This window comes from Schistocerca gregaria, chromosome 5, assembly GCF_023897955.1.
Source record: "Schistocerca gregaria isolate iqSchGreg1 chromosome 5, iqSchGreg1.2, whole genome shotgun sequence".
Lineage (NCBI taxonomy): Eukaryota > Metazoa > Arthropoda > Insecta > Orthoptera > Acrididae > Schistocerca > Schistocerca gregaria.
Window position 1 is genome coordinate 352091270 of NC_064924.1, and position 16789 is coordinate 352108058.

General features: G+C 42.2%; 1 protein-coding gene and 1 non-coding gene across 2 annotated transcripts in view; one reads left to right on the forward strand and one right to left on the reverse strand.

Annotated features, from left to right (window-relative positions):
• LOC126273338 (tubulin polyglutamylase complex subunit 2) overlaps window positions 1-16789 on the forward strand; it is a 161048-nt gene that overhangs the window by 27222 nt on the left and 117037 nt on the right. Inside the window, exons 3-4 of the mRNA XM_049976885.1 lie at window positions 1798-1979; window positions 3933-4136. Of these exons, the coding sequence (XP_049832842.1) occupies window positions 1798-1979; window positions 3933-4136 (386 nt within the window). The remainder of the gene's footprint in view (window positions 1-1797; window positions 1980-3932; window positions 4137-16789) is intronic.
• Trnaa-agc (transfer RNA alanine (anticodon AGC)) lies at window positions 16609-16681 on the reverse strand. The gene has a single exon. It is a non-coding gene; the product is annotated as a tRNA-Ala (tRNA).

Here is a 16789-nt window from a genome sequence, read left to right on the forward strand (position 1 = left end):
GAAAGTGAAAGAGTTATAATTACAAGACTTGTGGAAAGTGGCTTGCAGTATAGGTCACAGTCTTTCCTTTGATAATATTGCTTGTTAACTATGTAGTGCAGTCACACTTATTGAGTAATAATACAACACATAAGCACGCGTATTTATTATTTTAGCTCAGTTCGCCATTGTGTAACTCATTGTTTTAAAAATGTCACAAATAAAATAAAAGAATTCTCCTGATCCCCACATACAGCATGACACACAGCACCCAGTATTCTTCAAATGACTCCAAACACATTTTCTGTTTACCATTATTTCCAATTCCAGTTTTATTTGCCTTGTTGTAATTGGCTTTCTACAGCCACAGTTTGTGTCTTCATTTTATTTTGGAACACCTAATTTAAGTTCAGCTTTCTTAAAGTCTGTGTCAGACTTTATTTTTTCTGCTTTTAATCTGTTTCCTTCGATACCGATATTTTTCTTTTCTAATTGTTGAAAACACTTGAGCTGCCTCCGTCGGGGTAACTTTTTTTTTTAGACATAACCTACCTCAAAGCCCTTTTCAAGCACTCTTCATTCCATTTCCCACTTACTTATTTCTCATTTTCCGCCATTTCAGTCTGAAAAGTTGTAACAAGAAGAAAATATAATTTAAAAATTGAAATTACTTGTGGCTGGTACTGAAAGCCAATTGGTTGGCCAGTACTACACGACAAACTCACAACAACCGAGATATAGCTATGAAATGCGTCACTTACCACAAAAATGAGCACCAAAGACCTCAAAATATCTTCTGTGCACAAAGGGCTACAGCAACACTATCAGGCACTCAGAGTAGACAAAGCACTGAAGACAGGAAGAAGATATCCAACTCCAGTGGACATGGATACACAAGCTTTCTCCTCCTTTCTCTAATCTTCTGCAATTCGGAGGCAGAAAGGGAAATCACAGTAAAGGCTGGTGCTGTAAACCGTTCGATACTGCACGACGCACGACTCTCCGCTACGACATAAATAGCAAGGGTCGCAAAACACTTCCCTCGGATACACCTGAATTTACTTCTACATGTGTCGATGATTAGATTAGATTAGATTAATACTTGTTCCATAGATCATGAATACGACACTTCGTAATGATGTGGAACGTGTCAGGTTAATAAAAGATGTCTGTACAAGAAATTACATTACGCAAAATATTGCATGACACTAATGATTAAGTTTTTTTTTTTACTTAGTTTATATCTAAAAATTCAGCGAATGAGTAGAAGGAGTTGTCATCTAGAAATTCTTTTAATTTATTTTTAAATGTTAGTTGGCTATCTGTCAGGCTTTTGATGCTGTTTGGTAGGTGCCCAAAGACTTTTGTGGCAGCATAATTTACCCCTTTCTGTGCCAAAGTCAGATTTAACCTTGCATAGTGAAGATCATCCTTTCTCCTGGTGTTATAGGTATGCACACTGCTATTACTTTTGAATTGGGTTGGATTATTATCAACAAATTTCATAAGGGAATATATATACTGTGAGGTTACTGTGAGGATCCCTAGATCCTTAAATAGATGTCTGCAGGATGACCGTGGGTGGGCTCCAGCAATTATTCTGATTACACGTTTTTGTGCAATGAATACTTTTCTACTCAACGATGAATTACCCCAGAATATGATGCCATACGAAAGCAGTGAATGAAAGTAGGCATAGTAAGCTAATTTACTGAGATTCTTATCACCAGCCTCAGTCCAAGTTAAAATGCTGCGGCCTCCAGTTTGCGGCCGCCGCTGCCACGTGAAATGAACATGGCTGGTGGATTCTCTCTGCAGGCGAGGTGCTGCCGCTGGGCTGGTTGGGCGTGAACGCACTGGCCGAGCTGCGCCGGCTGACGGGTGTGCGCTGCGCCGACGACTGTCCCCAGCTGCCTGAGCTCGACACCGACGCCAGCGCCGCCACCGGCAGCGCCAAGGACCAGCAGCGCACAACGCCCTCCTTCACTGCGCGCTGCAAGGTGCCTGCCTGCACTGACCACACACACACACACACACACACACACACACTTTGGTTCATGTTTCATGTAGCTGTCCATATTTACCCTCTGGCCCGTTACCAGTGACAGTTTGGATGTGTTCACTGAAGCACGTATCGTCTCACTGGCCTCTCAGATTTACTCGACGTAATTGTGTAATGGTATACAGGGGAAGAAAAAATTAGGTATAATATAGAAATTATTGTGATGACTTATAGAATCGGTAGATGCGTCATTTTGTAGCTAACAACCTCAAGTTTGATTCAAGTAGTCATCAGTAACCCATTCCGCTATCAGGAGCGCCAGCGTAGTTCGCAGTTAAAATGGCTACTTTCACTGGTGCGGTACATGCTCGCTGTGTGTTTTGGTTTCATGAAACGAACTTTTTAGCTCTACAGATCGATGAAAATGAACGAGGTGAGATGGTTTACCAACAGAAAAACGGTGCACCACCTCATTTCCTCATGAAAGTTGGAGGTTTCCTCGATGATCGCTTCCCAGATCGGTGAATTCACTGCGCAGGGCCAATCACATGGCCACCTCACTACCTTGACTTGACACCACTGGATTTATTTCTGTAGGTTTCGTTAAAGACCGTCTGTATGTTCCTCCCCTAACCAAACAATTTAACCGATCTGAAAAATCTAATCTAGTCTCTATTGCACAAGTTACACACAATTTACTGCAACGATTGTGGAAATACAGTGGTTACCAGTGGGATGTTTGCCGCATCTCAGATGATAGTCACATCGAACCAGAATTACACTTGACACTTTTAGCTGAAACTTGAGATTGTTTGCTACAAAATGACTCATCTTCCGATTCTGTAAGTTATCTCAATAAATGTCTATCATTCCAAATCCATTAATGTTTCGCTTTTGCCGCGGAACCATCATTGTAGTCTTTCTTCCCATTAAATTTCTTTTACTCGCGATTCTTAAAAATTGTGTAAAAACCAGAAAAATAGGCGCTGATAATCCTGTAGGGATTGATGGATCATAACTGGGTGAGGTAAAAAAAAGTTGTAATTAAGACAGAGCAAACATCCAAAATAGACACTCAGTAGCCAAAATACTGGGTGATCAAAAAGTCAGTATAAATTTGAAAACTGAATAAATCACTGATTAATGTAGATAGAGAGGTACACACATGCTTGGAATGACATGGAGTTATATTAGAACGAAAAAAATACAAAAGTTCAAAAAATGTCCGACAGATGGCGCTTCATCTGATCAGAATTGCAATAATTAGCATAACAAAGTGAGACAAAGCAAAGACGATGTTCTTTACAGGAAATGCTCAATATGTTCACCATCATTCCTCAACAATAGCTGTAGTCGTGGTATAATGTTGTGAAGAGCACTGTAAAGCATGTCCGGAGTTATGGTGAGGCATTGGCGTCGGATCTTGCCTTTCAGCACCCCTGGAGATGTCGGTCGATCTCAATATACTTGCGACTTCAGATAACCCCAAAGCCAATAATCGCACGGACTGAGGTCTGGGGATCTGGGAGGCCAAGCATGACGAAAGTGGCGGCTGAGCATACGATCATCACCAAACGACGCGCGCAAGAGATCTTTCACGCGTCTAGCAATACTTTGTTTTTTTCTTTGATTCTAATAAAACCCCATGTCATTCCAAGTATGTGTGTCAATTTTTACCTCTCTATCTACATTATTCCGTGATTTATTCAGTTTTCAAATTTATACTGACTTTTTGATCTCCCGGTACTTGCGAACTTTTGTACACGCTGTCCGTTCTGAGCGAGTTGACTCGACTTGTACCGACAACAGACTCAGGTGACCAGTGGGCTGGAGCAGAGACTCACGACTCCATTCTACGGCACACGGAGACGGCGAGTTCGTCACAGGACTCGCTGGCGAGTTTAAAGCAATTATACGGAGCTCGTTTGTGATCTCTATGGGCCGGTTGCAGGTGTTCGAGGTGAGCGGCGTGCGGGGCGGCGGGAAGGTGTGCCTCGTCTTCCCCGAGGGCCACATCTGGCTGCTGGACCGCAGCTTCCAGTGGCACCACCTGGCCGACAGCTTCAGCGCCTACTTCCGCATGATGCTCGTGCACCAGGGCCTGCCGCAGTGGCAGCTGCGCTTCACCACCATGGGGCTCACGCCCTGGGCCGAGGTTGGTTGGTTGGTGCACGTGTCCCTCAGCTCCGAGTTTGCATGTTGTCAGGGAAAGACGACCTTACACTTCAGTTACCCTTACATTTATCTGAAACACGTATTCACTGTCGTAAGTCGGCCGCGGTGTACCCTCCGTGGGTGCTGATACGTGCTTCAACCCGCCTCGATAGTGAATCTCTGATGCGCTGATGTTGTTGTTGTTGTTGTTGTTATTGTTGTGGTCTTCAGTCGTGACACTGCTTTGATGCAGCTCTCCATGGTACTCTATCCTGTGCAAGCTTCTTCATCTCCCAGTACCTAATGCAACCTACATCCTTTTCAATCTGCTTAGTGTATTCATCTCTTGGTCTCCCTCTAGGATTTTTACCCTCCACGCTTCCCTCCAATACTAAATTGGTGATCGCTTGATGCCTCAGAACATGTCCTACCAACCGATCGCTTCTTCTAGTCAAGTTGTGCCACAAACATCTCTTCTCCCCAATCCAATTCAATACTTCCTCATTAGTTATGTGATCTACCCATGTAATCTTCAGCATTCTTCTGTACCACCACATTTCGAAAGCTTCTATTCCCTTCTTGTCCAAACTAGTTATCGTCAATGTTTCACTTCCATAAATGCCTACTCTCCATACAAATACTTCCAGAAACGACTTCCTGACACTTAAATCTATACTCGATGTTAACAACTTTCTCTTCTTCAGAAACGTTTTCCTTGCCATTACCAGTCTACATTTGATATCCTCTCTACTTCGACCATCATCAGTTATTTTGCTCCACAAATAGCAAAACTCCTTTACTACTTTAAGTGTCTCATTTCCTAATCTAATTCCCTCAGCATCACCCGACTTAATTCGACTACATTCCATTATCCTCGTTTTGCTTTTGTTGATGTTCATCTTATATCCTCCTTTCAAAACACTGTCCATTCCGTTCAACTGCTCTTCCAAGTCCTTTGCTGTCTCTGACAGAATTACAATGTCATCGGCGAACCTCAGAGTTTTTATTTCTTCTCCATGGATTTCAGTACCTACTCCGAATTTTTCTTTTGTTTCCTTTACTGCTTGCTCAATATATAGATTGAATAACATCGGGGATAGGCTACAACCCTGTCTCACTCCTTTCCCAACCACTGCTTCCCTTTCATGTCCCTCGACTCTTATAACTGCCATCTGGTTTCTGTACAAATTGTAGATAGCCTTTCGCTCCCTGTATTTTACCCCTGCCACCCTCAGAATTTTAAAGAGAGTATTCCAGTCAATATTGTCAAAAGCTTTCTCTTAGTCTACAAATGCTAGAAACGTAGATTTGCCTTTCCTTAATCTAGCTTCTAAGATACGTCGTAGAGTCAGTATTGCCTCACGTGTTCCAATATTTCTACAGAATCCAAACTGATCTTCTCCGAGGTCGGCTTCTATCAGTTTTTCTATTCGTCTATAGAGAATTCGCGTTAGTATTTTGCATCCGTGACTTATTAAACTGATTGTTCGGTATCCCTGAAGTATTGTGTATGGTTTTGCAGCCTTCCATAACACGGGCATGGAGACTCTGAACATCTTGTACTGGAGTTCCATACACAGTAGCTTCCGAATGCCTCCACAAATAGGAGACCAGTGGGTTTAGGTCCGGAGAGCATGGAGTTCAGGCAGTTGTTCCATCTTTACCTATCCCTTTGTCACCGAATCTGTTATTGCCAGGCCTCCACGCACTCCGCATCTAAACCCACTGTATTTTAATTTGGGGGTGCTTTTGAAAGCTCTTGTCTTTGGAACCCCAGTAAAAGATATTCAGATTCTCTGTACCCGTTTTATGGAAGCCTGCGAAACCATTCGCAATACTCTCAGCGCATCCGAGATTCACTATTTAGGGGAGCTGATGCATTATCAGTGCCCACGGATGTTTTATTGAACATCTCCTGTGAGAAAGAGATGTATGTGATATGCTAGTGCGTTCTGTTCGAGGCCGGCCTGAGTGGCTGAGCGGTTCTAGGCGCTTCAGTCCGGACCGCGTGACTGCTGCTGTCGCAGGTTCGAATCCTGCCTCGGGCATGGATGTGGGTGATGTTCTTAGGTTAGTTAGGTTTAACTAGTTCTAAGTTCTAGGTGACTGATGACCTCAGATGTTAAGTCCCATAGTGCTCAAAGCCATTTGAACCTTTCACTGTCGTAAAGAGTCAGGCATCCCTGTGAAGAAATAATGGAAATGAGAAGTAAGAGAGATAAAAGCTATGATGGCTATAACGAAGAGATGTAGTCATTGTTTACCTTTCATGCTGAAGACTTAATGACTAACCTGATAAAGACATTAAAATGTGGCAATATTTAATAGGAAGTAGCAAACAGGGTCAAGTGCCAGGCCACGAAAAGCAGAACTGTACAAATAATTTTACGAGCTTCCCAAGCTAGCTCTCTATTCCTGTGAAGTAATGAGTGCAGTTGACGAGGAATCTCAGATCAATTCCATATTCCTACATTTCCAGAAGGCTATTGATACCGTTCCTCACAACCGACTATTAATCAAATTGCGCGCGTATGGAGTATCGTCTCAGTTTTGTGACTGGATTCGTGATTTCCTCTTAGAGAGGCCACAGTTCGTAGCGATAGACGGTAAATAATCGAGTAGAACAGAAATGACATCTGACGTACCGCAAGGTAGTGTCATAGGCCCTCTGCTGATTTATATAAATGACCTAGGTGATAATCTGAGCAGCTCCCTTAGGTTGTTTGAAGATGACGCTGTAATTTACCGTCTAGTAAAATCATCAGACCATCAATTCCAATTACAAAATGATCTAGAGAGAATTTCTGTATGGTGCGAGAAGTGGCAATTAGCACTAAACAAAGTAAAGTCCGAGATCATCTACATGGGTACTAAAAGAAATCCGATAAATTTTGGGTACACGATAAATCGCACAAATCTAAGGGCTGTCAATTCGACTAAATAGCTAGGAAATACAATTACGAGCAACTTAAATTGGGAAGACCACATAGATAATATTGTGGGGGAAGGCGAAACAAAGACTGCGCTTTGTTGGCAGAACACTTAGAAGATGCGACAAACCCACTAAAGAGACAGCCTACATTACACTTGTCCGTCCTCTGCTGGAATATTGCTGCGCAGTATGAGATCCTTACCAGGTAGGATTGACGGAGGACATCGAAAAAGTGCAAAGAAGGGCAGTTCGTTTCGTGTTATCGCGAAATAGGGGTGAGAGTGTCACTGTTATGATACGCGAGTTGGGGAGGCAGTCACTGAAGCAAAGGCGGCTTTCTTTGCGGCGAGATCTATTTACGAAATTTCAGTCACCAACTTTCTCTTCCGAATGCGAAAATATTTTGTTGACACCCGCCTACGTAGGGAGAAATGATCATCATAATAAAATAAGAGAAATCAGACCTCGAACGGAAAGATTTAGGTGTTCATTTTTTCCCACACGCCATTCGAGAGTGGAATGGTAGAGAAGTACTATGAAAATGGTTCGATGAACAATCTGCCAGGCACTTAAGTGTGAATTGCAGAGTAACCATGTAGATGTAGATGTTCTCCGAAAATAAAAATTGACAACAGAGAATTTCTCAAAACCAAATCTTTAGACATTTAATAAGAGAATAACATTTCATCAGCAATGAAGGTCTTGAATGACGAATTAACGTAATTAAATAATTTATAACTCAGCATAAATTTGAGGCGTTGACGTACAAGCTCACTGGAGCTTTGCAATAGTAACAACAGTAAGTCAGGATAACAAATGATGCAGAACTATAATAAAGAGAGAAACACACTGAAGAAAAACTTACATCGTTAAAACACCAGTTTGCACAACCAGTAAGATTTGGCAAAACAAAACAAGCGAGATGAGGCGTTACAAAATGTCCCCCAACTAAGGTAGGTAAATTAAAAGAAACGCTGTTCTCAGCAGTTGGCAGCCAAACACAGAGGAAGATGAACACACAAATAAAATATTTAATATGACAGTCAGAAGAGGTAAATGTACATTGTGAATTTTCTGGTGAGATCCGAAGCAAGTTTAACGAAGTTCTCAATGAATAATTATTCTTCTGCGATATTCTTGCAATAGTCTTCAATAAGATGTGCCAAACTTATTGTGCTTAGGCTAACTTCCTTCTCAGCGAGCTCCGCTCAGTTAAGAGAAAGGCCTGGGCTGCGGGAACGCATCAGAAGTAGACAGGCACCAAGACGAACATGCGTACCACACCCGACGCATCACTCGTGTCAACTCCTAAGTCACTTCACCCCAAGCTCCGGCGATCCACTTAGTCGGCAATGGGCCGGCTGCCTTGCACGGTACGATATTGAATATTTCAGAAGGAACTGTAACATCTATTCAGTGAACACTATACGGAAAAATAACAAGGCTTGTTTATGCAATGTACAGAAATATCTTCACTATTCAGCAGGTTTCATTTTTAATAGTCTTTCAGCAGAACTGAAAAAAAACTGAGTGATAAACCTCCAAGATGTAAATCTAGGTGAAGGGTTCTTTGTGGCACACTTCTTCTGTTATGTAAGGGAGTTCGTTGCTGTAGGCGATAATTTTCTCTGCAGTGTGTATCATTTATTCGTATAGTCTCTCACAATTTTGCGTATTTAATTAATTGTTTAATTCTTTTATTTATAAAATTTGAAATCAGCATTCTGTAAACTATGTGCTGACCCGTTCCGTGACCAAGTAGTTTTGGCTCGCATTGGTCTCACGGAACCTAACAGGTAAATAAATAAGAATAGCAGTAAAATAGTAAATACAAGTGCTGCTAGGTTCCATGGGTGACAATCTCTTACACCGCCGAATTAAGAAAAAAACGATAGTACACATGAGTGCAGAAGATGCAAATAAAAGCAATAAACTGGCTTAAGATCAAACAAATCCTGGATGTGGCACGTTTGGAGCCTTGTACGTATTGACACAGTTAAAAGTAGCTCGCATCTCCTTTGAATGCGAATGCAATATTTCGACTTTTGAAATAGGGTAAACAGCTACAATGCATAATTATATGCAATAATCTATTGTTAGCATTCTTCTGTAAGCATTTCGGTTTATTTCACCAGTGAAGTTGGACGTTGCTCTTTGCGGTCTGCAAAATGACTTTCTCGATAGAAGAAAGATTTGAAATTGCGGAAGCATATGTGAAAACAGCTTCGATTAAGGAAACTCGCAAAATTTTCGTGGTCAAGTATTCAAACAAACGACTACTAGCAAAGAGCGCGATACAGAGTTTGTATAAGAACTGGCGCACCTACGGATGTGTGCGAAATATAAAACGAGAAATAATTCCTTCAGTTCGCACAACAGAAGTCATTCCAGATATTCGCCGAAGAATTATTCACAATCCAAATAAGTCTACAGGTAAACTGGGCCAAGAGGTGCATGTAAGTCGGAGGAGTTGTCAGCAGACATAGAAAATCTTAATCTGAAACCATATCGTGTGACTGTTGTGCGGCAATTACGGGAGGAGGACACAAACAACAGATTAGTGCAAGTGGGTGAAGCATAGTTTCATCTTTCCGGTCATGTGAATTCACAGAACACTACGTTTTGGGCAACGGAGAACCCCAACATTGTATGTCAGCGACCATACCAAGGTGAAAAAAATGGGCGTTTGGTGCTGTATAACAGAAACGCGCATCATTCGACCGATATTTCTTGACATTACCATTGACACGGTTGCATTTATGGAAATTTTTTATACGTTTTGTGCTCAGCTCACTTTATATGAAAGACAATACAGCTTCTTCCAGCAAGATGGGGCAACATGCCATACGTCTAAGGTATTCCTGGGACGAGGCTATGTCTTCACTGAGAACGAATTGTCAGCAAAACATTTATGGCCTCCATTTTCGCCGGATGTAACAATATGTGATTTTTTCGTGTGCGCACTTTTGAAGAGCAAGTTCAGTGAAACAAATCCACACCAATACAGGAACTGAAAGACAACATCAGCCGTGAAGTTGCCGTCATCCACATCCGAACTTTAGGCCGGTGTATCTTAATGTGCTTAGACTGGCACAGCTGTGTACTGATGTTGCAGGGAGGTCACTTGCAGCACCTTCCATGAATGTATTTTTCACCGAATTTTTCACTGTAAATAAATGGTAAGTCCATTTCAGCCCATCGTTTCTGTAGTTTCACTGCGTTTCCTTTATGCTCACAAGGGCTACTTTTACAATGAAGAGCCAAAGAAACTGGTACACTTGCCTAGTATAGTGTAGGGCGCCGGGGAGGGCGCAGAAGTGGCGCAACGTGAAGTGGCACGGACTCGACTAATGTGTGAAGTAGTGCTGGATGGAACTGGTACCATGAATTCTGCAAGACTGCCAATAAATACGTAAGAGTTCGAGGGGGTGGAGATCTCTTTTGGACAGCACGTTGCATGGCATCTCAGATTTGCTCAATATGTTCATGTCTGGGGACTCTGGTGGCCAGAGAAAGAGTTTTAATTTAAAAGAGTGTTCCTGGAGCCACTCTGTAGCAATTCTGGACGTGTGGGGTGTCGCATTGTCCTGCTGGAATTGCCTGTTAGAATGCACAATGGATATAATGAATGCAGGTGATCATACAGGATGCTTACGTACGTGTCACCTGTCAGAGTCGTATCTAGACGTATCAGGGGTCCCATTCATTCCAGCTGCACACGCTCCACACCATTACACCAACTTGAAGAGTCGCATGCTGATATGCACGGTCCATGGATTCATGGGGTTGTCTCCACACCCGTACACGTCCATCCGTTCGATACATTTGAGACGAGACTCGTCCGACCAGGCAAAATGTTTTCACTCATCAACGGCCCAACATCGGTGATGACGGGCCCAGGTAAGTCATCAAGAGTACATGAGTGGCCTTCGGCTCCGAAAGCTTATAACGATGATGTTCTGTTGAATGGTTGGCACGCTGACACTTGTTGATGGCCCAGCACTGAAATCTGCAGCAATCTGTGGAAGTGCTGCACTTCTGTCTCGTTGAACGATCCTCTTCAGTCGTCGTTGGACCGGCAGCGATGGCGGAGATTTGACATTTTACCCGATTCTGATATTAACGATACACTTGTCAAATGGTCGTACAGGAAAACCCTCACTTCATCGCTACCTCGGAGACGCTGTATCCCATCGCTCGTGCTCCAGCTATAACACTACGTTCAAAATCACTTAAAATCTTGATAAGCTGCCGTTGTAGGAGCAGTAACCAATCTAACAACAGTGCCAGACACTTGTTGTCTTATATAGGCGCTGTCGACCTTAGCGCCTTATTCTGCCTGTTAACATATCTCTGTATTTGAATACGCCTGCCTCTACCAGTTTCTTTGGCGCTTCAGTGGGTTTGCGCCACCTTGTACAACGTAGAGGACATTTACAATCATTGAAAACGTCTAGAAGAAAAATTTGGAGCTATTCTGCTGCGAAAGGATTTTAAATGTACAGACAGTAAAATCAGAAAGCTAGTGTTCCGGGAGTCCACCTCCATAGGTTATTGGTCAGCGTGCCTGGCAGCTGTGTGGAGCACCTGAGTTCTATTCTCAGTACTGCCACGTATTTTTCCTTGGTGGGAGGACTGGTACGGGATGCACTTAGCTAACTTGAGTAAGAAGTAGCGTTTCCAAGGTCAAGAAAACCAAAAACGGCCGGGACAGTCGTGTGCTGACACCCCACGTTCCTCCATACTGCATCCAATGATGCAGCTGGGAGAGGTTGACATAGCGATCGGTCGCACTACTCTGCTACCACTATTACTACTTCTAAGATGACGACTATCACTACCACTACTGATACTACTACTACTACTACTACTACTACTACTAATAATAATAATAATAATGACAGTCGATTTTATTTACAAACGAACTGGTAGTTTGGGCCTTTGAGCATTGTTACTTGCAAAATAAAAAACGCTCTTCTTCTTCCAGAATCTTTCGACGACATCATCATACCATGTGTCTCGGCTTTCGAGTATTCACAGTACTGGCTTTTCAGTTGAAGTACAAGCAAGAGCTGGTAAGCGGTCCTGGGCCGTACTGCTCCTCAAATACGTTTTTACGCTTTGACTTTAAACTGAAGCATTTGTTACAGGAATGGCGGCCGTTAGACCAGATAGTTTGAAATCTTATGGAAGAATTTCGTCCGTTTCATTCTCAGTCCTTTTGATAATGTCTCTCAAACTGACAGTGTGGAAAGTTTCTTTATGTTGGGAAGGAAATAGTCTCCCGTTTACAGCCAAGTGTGTATGGCTGAAGGACCCGCAATGCACCATCTACGGGGAAATGATGTAACCATATACTGGCAAACTGAGTAGTATCGCCTAGTTTATGGAAGAGCAGTTTACCACAATGTGAAAATCTTGTTTAGTGTTGAGTTACATTATCCAGCATGGGGCGTAGCGCTTCATATCGCGCCTATGTTAAGAATGAGACGGTAGCGGGCAGACAGCTTCAGACAATGAGTCATGGTTATCGCATGAGATATGCTGTCTGAGTCAGTAGCTAGCTGCGAGTAGTTACGACTACGACCGAAAGGCGTCAGCTTCTTACGGACTATGAAATTATCAAGTAGTTAAAATAATTGCCAACTTCATTATTAGTATGAATGAAGGTGTGAATGGAAATTAAGATATTAAATGTATATTGTTATATCTATTAACTGAGTACTCGTTAGCGTGAGAATTGTGACTCTACAGAAGAAGTGAATTATATTCTCAGAGGAATTTTGTCATGTTCAGTCAGCCAGTTTATGGTAATGAAAAATCAATAAACATTTTATGATAATACTATTTTTAAAAAGGGTGTTGTTTTGGTATTGATTCCTTTAGTGAACTGTCCATCACTATTAAATAGTGACTGGTCAAACGTAAAAGACAACGGACTGTCCAATTTAATACTAACAACACCACATTTAAAATCAGAAGCCGTGTCCTTTAAAGATAGACTTAGACGTCCTCGGACGTTTTCTAGTTGCTTAGTAATCGGTGACAGCCCAATGAAACCAAACGTCTACACAGCCGGCAAGGCTGTTATATGCTGAAAACTCTTGATAGGCATGGACACGTAAAATATTAACAAATGGTTGGAAGAAGAGACGACAGTATACTAATGTTCTTTATTGGTGCGAAGCTTGTCGAACAGTGTCGTGACCTTCAGCTCTGCGAATATATTGATTGATTAAGACATACGATCTTTTATAGATAAGATTAGGCATGTTTTCATAAATTTTGGAGAGGCGGTAGCGATTAATAAGATTCACGATAAGCACGCACTGCTGCAGAGGTTTACAGAAATTTATCTCACAATGACCTCTTCTCGTGTAAGTGCTGCAGAAGAGAATAGACGCAATCAAAGTTGCTGTATTCTGAAACGCAAAAGCCTGAAGAGCTTTGCAGAGGATTACATTTAGCATGCTACTTGGTCTGACACTAACATAAACCAAGCTATCAACAGTTCTTGAACCGCTGGTCAGACGTAGAGTGTTATCCTTCGGTTGGTGAGGCTATTACTGGTCATTTGGATGTTTACTACCCTTCAATTTATCAGGGATTCTCTTCCACCCCCCGCAGTTGCTTAAATGTCACCAGGGTCTACAAAAATACCATGCTACACGTTTTACATCGATTTTCTGGCGTCTTATACCTTCTTATACAGTGAACATGGGCTGCGACCACAGCAGGGCTTTAATAGGACACTCTTTCCCCAGCCACGCTCAACGTCCGGTGTTCAAGTATCGGTTCTCACTAAAAGGACTCATATAGGATCAATGCAGAAGACTACCCGAAGCTTGTGGACTAATGGCTACTGTGGATGCCACTAGGTCGCGGGCACACAGGTTCGATTCCAGAACGAGTCGGAGATTTTCTTCGCTCCGGGACTGGTCGTTTGTGTTGTCCTAATAATTTCATATTATCTTCATCACAAAGACACACACTTCGCTCAAGTTCCATCAATAAAAAGAGTTGCTCCAGGTTCCCAAACGGGGTATACCGGCCAATAATTCCATTCGATATTTTCATGCGGAAGAGTGTCCGTATCTTCAGAAAGTGGCGGGAAAGGCAAGTATAGAGGAAGGATTCTATGGCTGTGTTGTCATAGGCAGCTTTTATATATACTCACATTAAAAGTAGTTGTAAGAGCCTGACGAATGTAGCAAGTATTTGCGATTGCCTTTGAGTGCAGATAAATGTGGTACTTGTCCCGTAGGAGGGCGATGGTTTTATGGCTGTCCTCTTGAAGCATTTACGAGGAAGCGTTTCTGACTGACTTGCTACAACCAGGCATCGTGCAACAAGCTAGCCATCACAAGGCATATGTTTTTATCCTGTTAACTGAGCGTTCCCGCGTTCGTACGACCCTGGGTCTCAGTAGTACATGGTGTTGCTTGTGGCTCAGCGCAGCCTTTTTGTGTGATGTAGACCGCACCTGACGCAGAACAGACTCTGTCTACATGAGAAATTCCTTCGTGCATCTTGCTTACAGAACTGGGTAGTGCCAATTAAAGTCAGTAGCTTCACACTAAAAATTTACGGCCACAACAGAGAAATAAACTATTCCGTGGCAAGCCCTGTCACAGATGGTGACACTTGCTGCTTAGCTCTTCTAACTCGCTGTTGCGGGTTGTAAGCGTGCAGATTCCCTGATGCTGCATTTCTACAGAGTGATTTCACAACTGCATCATTCTGCCAGAATGAGTATGCTACACAGCAAAGTTACTTCCGTTTGCGAGGACTGTGAGAAAACATTCTCTTCATATAAGAGACCCCATAAGTTGTATACATGGTTACACATGTGAATTTCACCAGTATGGATTCCCGGAGGTGTTCGAAACCATTTCACATTTTCATCTGTCACAAAGGATGTAGTGATACAAAGTTTCTTCCTGAAATGCAGCCAGATTGCACTCCAGGACCAAAAAGGAGAATTATCTGACTGAGCTGCTGGCTATGCAGTTATGTACAAAGAACACAGCAAAGTATAAATGTTGAATAACAGAAAAAAAGAGACGCTGAAGTGAAGTGGCGAACGGCCAAGACCAACTACTGCTGCAGACAGACTCGAACCTTTCTTTAAAAATGGATAGATACTAGATTATACAGGCGAAAAGAAGTGAAGGTAATATTAAGCATGTTGCTATACTGAACTACATCGACTACGAAGTAATGCGATGTGCAGTGGATACTTGGGAAAATGAACTGATTACAAGTTTTCAACGTGACAGATGATTTTTGCCATCGTCAGTAAAATATTTTCCGGATGCAGGTACGTGGAAAAACCTCCACGAGTAATATTATATTCAGGGGACGATCAACTTGCTTCAGTAGTCATTGACTTCTTTCTTTACACTTCCATCCGTTGTCTATTTACTATTGCGATTCATAAACGATAACTTTTACATCACCCTCGGACTTCCTCCGTACTTATTGCAATTACATTGAAATGTGTAGTGTAAAAAATTGGCCTACTTCACAAATTTCCTTAAATGTAATTGCGTTGTAGTCTGTGTTTCAGAGGGCAGAGTCTACTTATTCAAGAGTATTCTATAGCTCAATAAATATATCTTCATTTCGAATATTTTAGTTAGACATGCTTTGTCAAAGATATATGAGAGGCAGGCGGTTTTTTAACCTGAACCGTAGGATCATCATGAATAAGACCGCTGTACCTGCGTGGTAAATCTTTATTTCTGATCCCACATTTCCCGGCGTTAGAGCCACGTCTTCAGGGATACAGATTTATAATTTATTCCAAACGATAAGTTGTAGATGATCCAACATTCCTCATCCAGTTGTGATAAAACTGTTGAACTATCAAGAGATCAGTAGTCCCAATTAGAATAGACCAGAATATAGGGAACCTCATCCCGATACAGAAAAAACTAAGGATTAAAATCGTCGTGACAACGTGATGTAAGCAGTGACGGCATAGCCGAAGAGTTCGTCCAGGGAGGCGCTCGATGCTTACATCATGCTGTCACGACGATGTTAAGCCTTAGTTTTTTTCTGTATCGGGATGATGTTCTTTACATTTTGGTGGTTTTTTGACTACCGACCTCTTGACGGTTAAACAGTTTTATCTCAACTGGAAAAAGGATGTTGGGTCATCTACTGCTTATCGTTTGAAATAAATCATAAATAACTGCTTGGATCAGAAATAAAGATTTTTTTATGCAGCTGCTTCTTATTCATCCTAGTTCAGTTCTACAGCTGTAGATGCACACAATACAAAATTTCCTAAACTGTAAGGTTAGTAAAAGTGAGAGACTGATAAATTCCTTCTGATTTGGTGGTAGCATATGGAAAAACATAGAACTTCTTGAGATAACCGAGAAGAGCAGTCTAGGAAACCGAAATATTTCGTAGTTAAAAGTTCCTAAAGAAAAGAAAGTTTGGAGGAGCTCATACACTTCCTATGTTCACTTTCATCCATCTCATCAGCTGCATTTCCGGTCTGATTCTTCGAAGATAAAGCAAAATATATAGCTGGAGGCGCCGGGTATCGATCCCGGTACCTCTCACATGCTAAGCGAGCGCTCTACCATCTGAGCTACGCCCCCAGACGTGTTTAATAAACTTGAAAATTGCAGATACAGGAGTGCCCCAGCCCAGCCGTAACTTTCACCGCCCCAGTTTGTAGGCGGTCGAGTCCGCGGCCGGCAGCTGTT